We start from the raw sequence: 12,122 nt of genomic DNA on the forward strand, positions 1-12,122 counted from the left end.
TACGTTTTATCTATCATTTCTCTTCATTATTTCTCTTCATATCACGAGAATTGAAAAGGATTTGCCAGTAGATTGTCGACTTGATTCATGATGATGACTGCTAGCTTGCTAGCTAAGATCCAATAAAAGCTACTGTAGATACAACGTGACTTGACGTCATTCTATCTGTGGCCAATGACCTTGAGTTTTCTTGGATGGGCACTTCTAATGTAATTCTATTGTAGCACCCAAGGGGCTTGAATTTTCAAGCTCAAGCCGTAGATTTCGCAGGGACGTAGTGTCACCATGAGTGACAGAACACAGCCAATCACGCCGCAACTAAAGAACATTACCAACACCTATGCTCCGTGTTTTCCGCTGGCTGCCCCACCACCACAGACAAAGCATTGAGCTAGGCTTAAACACCTTTATTTTGAAGCTGCCTTACTCAAGAAAGCAAAAAAGAGACCAAGTTTGTATGCGGCTTTATTAACTCAATTATGTTTTTACAATGTTTGCAAACTGATATTTATGCCAAAATAACATGCAAAACAGGCAACACTTCTTTAGCTAAACAGATGGGCCTCAAAACTGCCCAGTTTGACTGGTCGCCACTCCCCCTTTACCTTTTGGACAGATTCCGTCACACTTCTTGCACCTCCTGACACCATTCTCCTCCACCTCGTGTGTGTTGCCACTGCATGTTCGGACACACGCCCCGTGGTCCGTCACCACATAGTTATCTGCAAGAAAAAAACAATCACAGGACAGGTCAGGGGTCACCCAAAGACACCTTCACCACTCCAACCAATTATAGGCAAAAGTCTCTTCACCATGTAGGTACAGTGGAGTTTTCTAGATAACTGTATTAAGTGAGGTGAAACGTTCTGAAAATTGCAGAAAGGAAAGTAACAAATCTCGCACAATTTACAATTCTACCTGACAGACAAGCATCTGTTCTTTACATTTCTATCTGGCCGAGTAACATTGCACCTTTCTGAGCAGACCCCTGAGTGCATCTGTATTAATCATGAATCATACAGATGGATACTATTGGCCTTACGTGGGCAGGTCTTCACACAAGTGGCCCCGAACGTGTACTTGGCGTTAGGGTTGGAAGCCAACTGGTGGGTGTTGGGATTGTAGATCATGGTAGGAGGGCAGGCATCCTTACATGTGCCATCATCCTGGAAGTCTCTGCAGGCCTTTGAATTCAAGAATGAAAGACTAGGATCACAATTCGTGTGCAATATTGTCAACCATATCTGTTTTCTAATGTGGAGCAGCCCAGGAGTGGGTCGTCTACCTGTTGTCTTTTAGATGTGTTTCCTATGTGATTATAACTTTTGCAAATGATAAATTAATTGGAGTCAGAAGAGTCCCTCACCAGACACTCTGTAGGCCTAGGGCCAGTGCACCCTGCAGCACAGTGTTCGTTACAACAGTCACTGGGCTTAGGACCCCTACACCTTCCAGAGCACTGCTCTGCACACTTCAGCTTGGTAACTGAGGATAGACAGAGAGATGAAGACGGAGAGATAAGGACCAGTCAACAGAACACACCCTTCACTGAGACCAAGGGTCTGTGAGAGAAAATGAACAAAATACTTTCAACATCAACAAAATAATGAGAAATAGCATGTGAGGTTTTTGTGTGACTACTCTCATGTTAATTTCAAGTAGAGAAGAGTGTATCCTTACATGTTTGACAGTTCTCTGGTCCTGGTGTCCAGCATGATCCATTGTAGCATCCAGGGTCACACTTGCCACCTGTCAGGAGTGAAAAACACTGCTTAACTTCTGAATGATCTCATTCATAGAAAACTATTATTAACCAGGTAGTTTGGATCCTGGAAGCTGATTGAATGAAACTGCATTTCAGCCATGTGTATATCAGACAATATACCATGGGTATGATGCACAAACACTTGTTTACTGTTCTATTTATGTTGGTAACCAGTTTATAATAGCAATAAGGCACCTCGGGGTTGTGATATATGGCCAATATACCACGGCTAAGGGCTGTGTCCAGGCACTCAGCGTTGCGTCGTGCATAAGAACAGCCCTTAGCCATGATATATTGGCCATATACCACACCCCATTGGGCCTTATTGCTCAAGTGTAACACATGGCAAAACCTGTCCATGCAAACCCGAAATCTGTATCATATGGAATAATCATAGTAGTTGTGTAACATACTGTACATCCATTACAGAAGCTTCAAATGAAAAACAACAACCCAAAATTATTCCACTGAACACAACTGAGAAAAGGATTCATTACTTTACAGTGTTTTTGTTTTTAAATGAAGCTAGCATACTTACAGTAACGGCCATAGCTCTCCAGTTTGAAATCCATACTGGGGTTGCCGGCCTTGTTTACCATGTCCCACCATTGGATGGTCTCCACATTACACAACAAAGGATTGTGGGCAATTTTCACCCCTCCCTTGAGAATGTCTGTGCAAAATAGAAGGACAGATCCAGTGCCTTCAGAAAGTATTCATACCCTTTGATTTATTCCACATTTTGTTGTGTTACAGCCTGAATTTAAAACAGATTTTTTTGTCTCACCCATCTACACACAATACCCCATAACAACAAAGTGAAAACATTTTTCTTCAATTTATTTAAAATGAAATACAGAAATATCTCATTTTAATAAGTATTCACACCCCTGAATTAACACTTTCTAGAAACACCTTTGGCAGTGATTACAGCTGTGAGTCTTTCTGGGCAAGACTCTAAGAGCTTTCCACATCTGGATTGTGCAATTTTTGGCCATTCTTTAAAACATTCTTCAAGCTCTGTCAAATTAGCTGTTGATCATTGCTACACATCAATTTTCAAGTCTTGCCATAGATTTCGATGTAGAGTCAATATTGTAACTCGGCCTCTCAGGAACATTCACTGTCTTCTTGGTAAGCAATCCAAATGTAGATTTGGCCTTGTGGTTTAGGTTATGGTCCTGATGAAAGGTTAATTTGTCTCCCAGTGTCTGGTGGAAAGTTTTCCTCTAAGAGTTTGCCTGTGCTTAGCTCCATTTTGTTTTTTTTTCAGTATTACTTTAGTGCCTTGTTGCAAACAGGATGTATGTTTTGGGATATTTGTATTCTGTACAGGCTTCCTTTTCATCCTGTCAATTAGGTTAGTATTGTGAAGTAACTACAATGTTGTTGATCCATCATCAGTTTTCTCCTATTACATGAAACTGTAACTGTTTTAAAGTCATCATTGGCCTCATGGTGAAATCCCTGAGCAGTTTCCTTCCTCTCCGGCAACTTAGAAGAGAAAACAGGCTTGTATCTTTGTAGTTACTGGATGTATTGATACACCATCCAAAATGTCATTAATAAACACCATGGTCAAAGGGATATTCAATGTCTGCTATTTTTACCCATCTACCAATAGGTGCCCTTCTTTGCGAGACATTGAACAACATCCCTGGTCTTTGTGGTTGAATCTGTGGTTGAAATTTACTGCTCGACTTTGGGACTGCTTGATGTGTGGGGTAACGTGTTATGACACAGGGTGTCAAGTAAAGTGTTACCAATAATTGTATGTGTGGGGTACAGAGATGAGGTAGTCATTCAAAAATCATGTTAAATGCAACTTATTATATGACATGTTAAGCACATTTTTACTCCTGGACTTATTTAGGTTTGTCATAACAAAGGTGTTGGTTGAATACATATTGACAGCTTTTCATTTTTTTGCCAGTGACAAAAAAATCTACTTTAAATTCCGGCTGTCACACAGCAAAATATGGGAAAAGTCATGACTGTGAATACTTTCTGAAGACACTTGAGCTATATTTTTATATAGACCCAAAAGTTCTAACTCCACGCTAAATCACGCACACCTCAAATACTTCAAAGTACTTTAAATAACATGATATAATGTATTTGACCCTCTCAGATGTGGACAGAATCCTGGATACAGTCACTGAAGTGGACCCCCTAGTCACCCACTAACCTGTCAGTCCTCTCAGCATCAGCTCCCTCAGGCCCCGTGTGTAGTTAAGGGTCACAGAGGAGTGGTTCTTCTCGTAGTTGGACATGACAGCCAGGGCATACTTGTTGTCGTAGAGGGAGTGTCCTCGGATCAGACGCAGGTTCTCCAGTGGGATGATGGCTGCCTTGTTGACGGCGATCAGAACATAGCCTCCAACCTCCTGAATGGACTGGAGGGCAAAACACCATAGAAATAATGAAAAGAATTGCTAACAGGATGTTCAAGTTTGGTCTAGTAGTAGTGCAGCCATCCCCAGAATACATGTTGCCCCTGAAGGTAATGCCAGGTTTGCAATACCATCATTGTTCAGTTGGTGTTAGTAAAGGCACAAAGGAGAGAAATGCTTTATTCTGACCATTACATTGACATTGTATTCATTTAGCAGACTCTTATCCGGAGTTATTTACAGCCAGTGCATTCAACTAGGAGCTAGATGCCACGGCAAGAAAGGGACTGAAATGGCTGATACACAATTTTCTCTCGTCATTTTAGATCTGCGAGGTGGAGAGGAGCTAGGACATAGGAATGGTGGAAGGGAAGCCACTGCAAACAATGTGTTATAATTGAACCCTCCATCTCCTCACCTTGAGGAAGGAGACTCACCTTGAGGAAGGAGAGGTCGTGGTAGTCCTGGATGTAGGTAAGCTCTAGGTTCTCCAGGACCACGGTACAGTTGCTGTACATCCTCACTAGGTTGTTGTAGTGGTCATCTACAGTCCCCAGCAGCGTCAGCCTGTTGCTGATCCCCTGACACACTGAAACCACAGGACGACACAGCTAAAGGGAAAATGTGTTTCACAATGACAGTTTAGTTGCTCATAGTTTACGTCCAATTTTGTCTTGAATGTTGGCTGTATGAGTGAGTAATTTACATAATGAACGAAACAGAGTTTTACTTCTGGATGAGAGACATCATTCAGTGGGAATAGTACATTCCAAACAGGTTCCCACTGAACATTAACATAGAAACCCAACCTACTGTGGGCATAGTTAATCGTGTTGAGGTGCAGGTGATTGACTGTCAGCTCTGATATACACTGAGTGTACAAAACATTCATCTACAAGGCGTTGAAAGCGTTCCACAGGAATGCTGGCCCATGTTGACTCCAATGCTTCCCACAGTTGTGTCAAGTTGGATGGATGTCCTTTGGGTGGTGGACCACTCTTGATACAAACGGGAAACTGCTGAGTGTAAAAAACCCAGCAGCGTTGCAGTTCTTGACACAAACTGGTGTGCCTGGCACCTACTACCATACCCTGTTCAAACTCACTTAAATCATTTGTCTTTCCCATTCACCCTCTGAATGGCACACATACACAGTCCATGTCTCAATTGTCTCAAGGATTAAAAATCCTTCTTTAACCTGTCTCCTCCCCTTCATCTACACTGATTGAAGTGGATTTAAGTGACATCAATAACCTATCATAGTTTTCACCTGGATTCACCTGGTCAGTTTATGTCATGGAAAGAGCAGGTGTCCTTAATGTTTTGTACGCTCAGTGTAAGTGAGATATGAACATCTCCACAACAGGTTGGACAGGTTCTGAGGAGATGAAAGGTTGACACATCATTAACCTTTACACAGCTGCAGGCTACACAACAACCAAGGGGAAATGTTCACCAATCCATAGGTCTCTCAGATAGTAGTGTGTTTTGGGGAGTGGTTGTCGCTGGTACGTAGAGTTAGGCAGCATGTACTAGGATATCATGAGTTGAATGAAGACACACACGTACATACACAGACACACACAGATACACACACACACACCACAGTTTTAGAGGCAGATACTGTAGTCAGTGGGAGGTAAAGCAGCAGGTTAGGGAATAGCCAGTTCCTGTGTAATTTATCTTGGGATAAGACAACAGGGCTCACAGCATGATCATGGGGATGTAGCCAAACAAATAATTTAATAAATCTGATATACTTGTGGTTCATATTAGCTGTTTACGCAGCTTGTGAGAAAGTTTTTCAGTGAGTCATGATGTGGTTTGCGGTAGAAAGGCAAGTTTTTCTTCAAGAAACTGCTTTTAACTTAAACAATTACAAGCTCCTAGGCTTTACATTATAACATTATAAGTGAAATCGTAGACCATCTTCACTTCTTGACTAAATCAACACACGAGTGTGTATGTATGGCTCCCTCACTCTAACCACTAAGTACCCCCCTACTGTTCCAGTACACCCCCCCTTTCTGTGACAGTAACCTCCCCTTCCTGTTCCAGTATCCCTCCCCCCATTGTTCCAGTATCCCTCCCGCTACTGTTCCAGTATCCCTCCACCTACTGTTCCACTATCCCCTACTGTTCCAGTATCCATTCCCCTACTGTTCCAGTATCCCTACCACTACTGTTCCAGTATCCATTCCCCTACTGTTCCAGTATCCCTCCCCCTACTGTTCCAGTATCCCTCCCCCTACTGTTCCAGTATCCCTCACCCCTCCTGTTCCAATATCCTCCTGTTCCAATATCCCTCCCCCTACTGTTCCAATATCCCTCCCCTACTGTTCCAGTATCCCTCCCCTACTGTTCCAGTATCCCTCCCCTACTGTTCCAGTATCCCTCACCCCTACTGTTCCAATATCCCTCCCCCTACTGTTCCAGTATCCCCTCCTGTTCCAGTATCCATTCCCCTACTGTTCCAGTATCCCCTCCTGTTCCAGTATCCATTCCCCTACTGTTCCAGTATCCATTCCCCTACTGTTCCAGTATCCCTCCCCCTACTGTTCCAGTATCCCTCCCCTACTATTCTAGTATCCATTCCCCTACTGTTCCAGTATCTCTCCCCTACTGTTCCAATATCCCCCCTCCTACTGGTCTAGTATCCCTCACCCCTACTGTTCCAGTATCCATTCCCCTACTGTCCAGTATCCATTCCCCTACTGTTCCAGTATCCATTCCCCTACTGTTCCAGTATCCATTCCCCTACTGTTCCAGTTCCCTCCACCTACTGTTCCAGTATCCCTCCCCCTACTGTTCCAGTATCCATTCCCCTACTGTTCCAGTATCCCTCCCCTACTGTTCCAATATCCCTCCCTCCTATGGGTCTAGTATCCCTCAACCCTACTGGTCCAGTATCCCTCCCCCTACTGTTCCAGTATCCCTCCCTATACTGTTCCAGTATCCCTTCCCCTACTGTTCCAGTATCCCTCACCTCTACTGTACCAATATCCCCCCTACTGTTCCAGTATCCCCCTCCTGTTCCAGTATCCATTCCCTACTGTTCCAGTATCCTTCCCCTACTGTTCCAGTATCCATTCCCCTACTGTTCCAGTATCCCCCCCCTACTGTTCCAGTATCCATTCCCCTACTGTTCCAGTATCCATTCCCTACTGTTCCAGTATCCATTCCCCTACTGTGCCAGTATCCATTCCCCTTCTGTTCCCCTACTGTTCCAGTATCCATTCCCCTACTGTTCCAGTATCCCTCCCCCTACTGTTCCAGTATCCCTCCCCCTACTCTTCCAGTATCAATTCCACTACTGTTCCAGTATCCCTCCCCCTACTGTTCCAGTATCCATTCCCCTACTGTTCCAGTATCCATTACCATACTGTTCCAGTATCCCTCCCCCTACTGTTCCAGTATCCCTCCACCTACTGTTCCAGTATCCCCTACTGTTCCAGTATCCCCTACTGTTCCAGTATCCATTCCCCTACTGTTCCAGTATCCTTCCCCTACTGTTCCAATATCCCTCCCTCCTACTGTTCTAGTATCCCTCACCCCTACTGGTCCAGTATCCATTCCCCTACGGTTCCAGTATCCATTCCCCTACTGTTCCAGTATCCCTCCACCTACTGTTCCAGTATCCCCTACTGTTCCAGTATCCCCTACTGTTCCAGGATCCCTCACCCCTACTGTTCCAGTATCCCTCACCCCTCCTGTTCCAATATCCCTCCCCCTACTGTTCCAGTATCCATTCCCCTAGTGTTCCAGTATCTATTCCCCTACTGTTCCAGTATCCATTCCCCTACTGTTCCAGTATCCATTCCCCTACTGTTCCAGTATCCATTCCCCTACTGTTCCAGTATCCCCTACTGTTCCAGTATCCATTCCCCTACTGTTTCAGTATCCCTCCCCTACTGTTCCAATATCCATCCCTCCTACTGGTCTAGTGTCCCTCACCCCTACGGGTCCAGTATCCATTCCCCTACTGTTCCAGTATCCATTCCCTACTGTTCCAGTATCCCTCCACCTACTGTTCCAGTATCCCGTACTGTTCCAGTATCCCCTACTGTTCCAGTAACCCTCCCCTACTGTTCCAATAACCCCCCCTACTGTCTAGTATCCCTCACCCCTACTGGTCCAGTATCCATTCCCCTACTGTTCCAGTATCCATTCCCCTACTGTTCCAGTATCCCTCCACCTACTGTTCCAGTATCCCTCCCCTACTGTTCCAATATCCCTCCCTCCTACGGGTCTAGTATCCCTCAACCCTACTGGTCGAGTATCCCTCCCCCTACTGTTCCAGTATCCCTCCCTATACTGTTCCAGTATCCATTCCCCTACTGTTCCAGTATCCCTCCCCCTACTGTTCCAGTATCCATTCCCCTACTGTTCCAGTATCCCCTACTGTTCCAGGACCCCTCCCCCTACTGTTCCAGTATACCCTCCTGTTCCAATATCCATTCCCCTACTGTTCCAGTATCCATTCCCCTACTGTTCCAGTATCCATTCCCCTACTGTTCCAGTATCCCTCCCCTACTGTTCCAATATCCCTCCCTCCTACGGGTCTAGTATCCCTCAACCCTACTGGTCCAGTATCCCTCCCCCTACTGTTCCAGTATCCCTCCCTATACTGTTCCAGTATCCATTCCCCTACTGTTCCAGTATCCCTCCCCCTACTGTTCCAGTATACATTCCCCTACTGTTCCAGTATCCCCTACTGTTCCAGTATCCCTCCCCCTACTGTTCCAGTATCCCCTCCTGTTCCAATATCCATTCCCCTACTGTTCCAGTATCCATTCCCCTACTGTTCCAGTATCCCTCCACCTACTGTGCCAGTATCCCTCCCTCCTACGGGTCTAGTATCCCTCAACCCTACTGGTCCAGTATCCCTCCCCCTACTGTTCCAGTATCCATTCCCCTACTGTTCCAGTATCCCTCCCCCTACTGTTCCAGTATCCAATCCCCTACTGTTCCAGTAACCCCTACTGTTCCAGTATCCCTCACCCCTACTGTTCCAGTATCCCTCACCCCTCCTGTTCCAATATCCCTCCCCCTACTGTTCCAATATCCATTCCCCTACTGTTCCAGTATCCATTCCCCTACTGTTCCAGTATCCCTCCCCCTACTGTTCCAGTATCCCTCCACCTACTGTTCCAGTATCCCCTACTGTTCCAGTATCCCCTACTGTTCCAGTATCCATTCCCCTACTGTTCCAGTATCCTTCCCCTACTGTTCCAATATCCCTCCCTCCTACTGGTCTAGTATTCCTCACCCCTACGGGTCCAGTATCCATTCCCCTACGGTTCCAGTATCCATTCCCCTACTATTCCAGTATCCCTCCACCTACTGTTCCAATATCCCCTACTGTTCCAGTATCCCCTACTGTTCCAGTATCCCTCACCCCTACTGCTCTAGTATCCCTCACCCCTACTGGTCCAGTATCCATTCCCCTACTGTTCCAGTATGCCTCCACCTACTGTTCCAGTATCCCTCCCCCTACTGTTCCAGTATCCCTCCCCTACTGTTCCAATATCCCTCCCTCCTACGGGTCTAGTATCCCTCAACCCTACTGGTCGAGTATCCCTCCCCCTACTGTTCCAGTATCCCTCCCTATACTGTTCCAGTATCCATTCCCCTACTGTTCCAGTATCCCTCCCCCTACTGTTCCAGTATCCATTCCCCTACTGTTCCAGTATCCCCTACTGTTCCAGGATCCCTCACCCCTACTGTTCCAGTATCCCTCACCCCTCCTGTTCCAATATCCCTCCCCCTACTGTTCCAGTATCCATTCCCCTATTGTTCCAGTATCTATTCCCCTACTGTTCCAGTATCCATTCCCCTACTGTTCCAGTATCCATTCCCCTACTGTTCCAGTATCCATTCCCCTACTGTTCCAGTATCCCCTACTGTTCCAGTATCCATTCCCCTACTGTTTCAGTATCCCTCCCCTACTGTTCCAATATCCCTCCCTCCTACTGGTCTAGTGTCCCTCACCCCTACGGGTCCAGTATCCATTCCCCTACTGTTCCAGTATCCATTCCCTACTGTTCCAGTATCCCTCCACCTACTGTTCCAGTATCCCGTACTGTTCCAGTATCCCCTACTGTTCCAGTACCCCTCCCCTACTGTTCCAATAACCCCCCTCCTACTGCTCTAGTATCCCTCACCCCTACTGGTCCAGTATCCATTCCCCTACTGTTCCAGTATCCATTCCCCTACTGTTCCAGTATCCCTCCACCTACTGTTCCAGTATCCCTCCCCCTACTGTTCCAGTATCCCTCCCCTACTGTTCCAATATCCCTCCCTCCTACGGGTCTAGTATCCCTCAACCCTACTGGTCGAGTATCCCTCCCCCTACTGTTCCAGTATCCTCCTATACTGTTCCAGTATCCATTCCCCTACTGTTCCAGTATCCCTCCCCCTACTGTTCCAGTATCCATTCCCCTACTGTTCCAGTATTCCCTACTGTTCCAGGACCCCTCCCCCTACTGTTCCAGTATACCCTCCTGTTCCAATATCCATTCCCCTACTGTTCCAGTATCCATTCCCCTACTGTTCCAGTATCCATTCCCCTACTGTTCCAGTATCCATTCCCCTACTGTTCCAGTATCCCTCCCCTACTGTTCCAATATCCCTCCCTCCTACTGGTCTAGTATCCCTCAACCCTACTGGTCCAGTATCCCTCCCCCTACTGTTCCAGTATCCCTCCCTATACTGTTCCAGTATCCATTCCCCTACTGTTCCAGTATCCCTCCCCCTACTGTTCCAGTATCCATTCCCCTACTGTTCCAGTATCCCTCCCCCTACTGTTCCAGTATCCCCTCCTGTTCCAATATCCATTCCCCTACTGTTCCAGTATCCATTCCCCTACTGTTCCAGTATCCATTCCCCTACTCTTCCAGTATCCATTCCCCTACTGTTCCAGTATCCCTCCACCTACTGTTCCAGTATCCCTCCCTCCTACAGGTCTAGTATCCCTCAACCCTACTGGTCCAGTATCCCCCCCCTACTGTTCCAGTATCCATTCCCCTACTGTTCCAGTATCCCTCCCCCTACTCTTCCAGTATCCATTCCCCTACTGTTCCAGTAACCCCTACTGTTCCAGTATCCCTCACCCCTACTGTTCCAGTATCCCTCACCCCTCCTGTTCCAATATCCCTCCCCTACTGTTCCAGTATCCATTCCCCTACTGTTCCAGTATCCCCTACTGTTCCAATATCCATTCCCCTACTGTTCCAGTATCCATTCACCTACTGTTCCAGTATCCATTCCCCTACTGTTCCAGTATCCATTCCCCTACTGTTCCAGTATCCCTCCACCTACTGTTCCAGTATGCCTCCCCCTACTGTTCCAGTATCCCTCCCCTACTGTTCCAATATCCCTCCCTCCTACGGGTCTAGTATCCCTCAACCCTACTGGTCCAGTATCCCTCCCCCTACTGTTCCAGTATCCCTCCCTATACTGTTCCAGTATCCATTCCCCTACTGTTCCAGATCCCCCCCCCTACTGTTCCAGTATCCCCTCCAGTTCCAATATCCATTCCCCTACTGTTCCAGTATCCATTCCCCTACTGTTCCAGTATCCATTCCCCTACTCTTCCAGTATCCATTCCCCTACTGTTCCAGTATCCCTCCACCTACTGTTCCAGTATCCCTCCCTCCTACAGGTCTAGTATCCCTCAACCCTACTGGTCCAGTATCCCCCCTACTGTTCCAGTATCCATTCCCCTACTGTTCCAGTATCCCTCCCCCTACTGTTCCAGTATCCATTCCCCTACTGTTCCAGTAACCCCTACTGTTCCAGTATCCCTCACCCCTACTGTTCCAGTATCCCTCACCCCTCCTGTTCCAATATCCCTCCCCCTACTGTTCCAGTATCCATTCCCCTACTGTTCGGGTATCCCCTACTGTTCCAATATCCATTCCCCTACTGTTCCAGTATCCATTCCCCTCCTGTTCCAATATCCC

At 46.6% G+C, this 12,122-nt stretch overlaps 1 protein-coding gene across 1 annotated transcript in view; it reads right to left on the reverse strand.

Moving 5' to 3' along the window:
* The window catches only part of LOC115104890 (melanoma receptor tyrosine-protein kinase-like), a 56,742-nt gene that overhangs the window by 20,354 nt on the left and 24,266 nt on the right, over positions 1 to 12,122 (reverse strand). The window contains exons 2-8 of the mRNA XM_029626277.2: positions 4,596 to 4,747; positions 3,954 to 4,161; positions 2,304 to 2,438; positions 1,681 to 1,749; positions 1,367 to 1,485; positions 1,043 to 1,184; positions 606 to 722 (exon numbers count right to left, since the gene is read on the reverse strand). Coding sequence (XP_029482137.1) covers positions 606 to 722; positions 1,043 to 1,184; positions 1,367 to 1,485; positions 1,681 to 1,749; positions 2,304 to 2,438; positions 3,954 to 4,161; positions 4,596 to 4,747 — 942 coding nt within the window. The remainder of the gene's footprint in view (positions 1 to 605; positions 723 to 1,042; positions 1,185 to 1,366; positions 1,486 to 1,680; positions 1,750 to 2,303; positions 2,439 to 3,953; positions 4,162 to 4,595; positions 4,748 to 12,122) is intronic.

The sequence above is a fragment of the Oncorhynchus nerka genome, linkage group LG22, assembly GCF_034236695.1.
Source record: "Oncorhynchus nerka isolate Pitt River linkage group LG22, Oner_Uvic_2.0, whole genome shotgun sequence".
Classification (NCBI taxonomy): Eukaryota; Metazoa; Chordata; class Actinopteri; order Salmoniformes; family Salmonidae; genus Oncorhynchus; species Oncorhynchus nerka.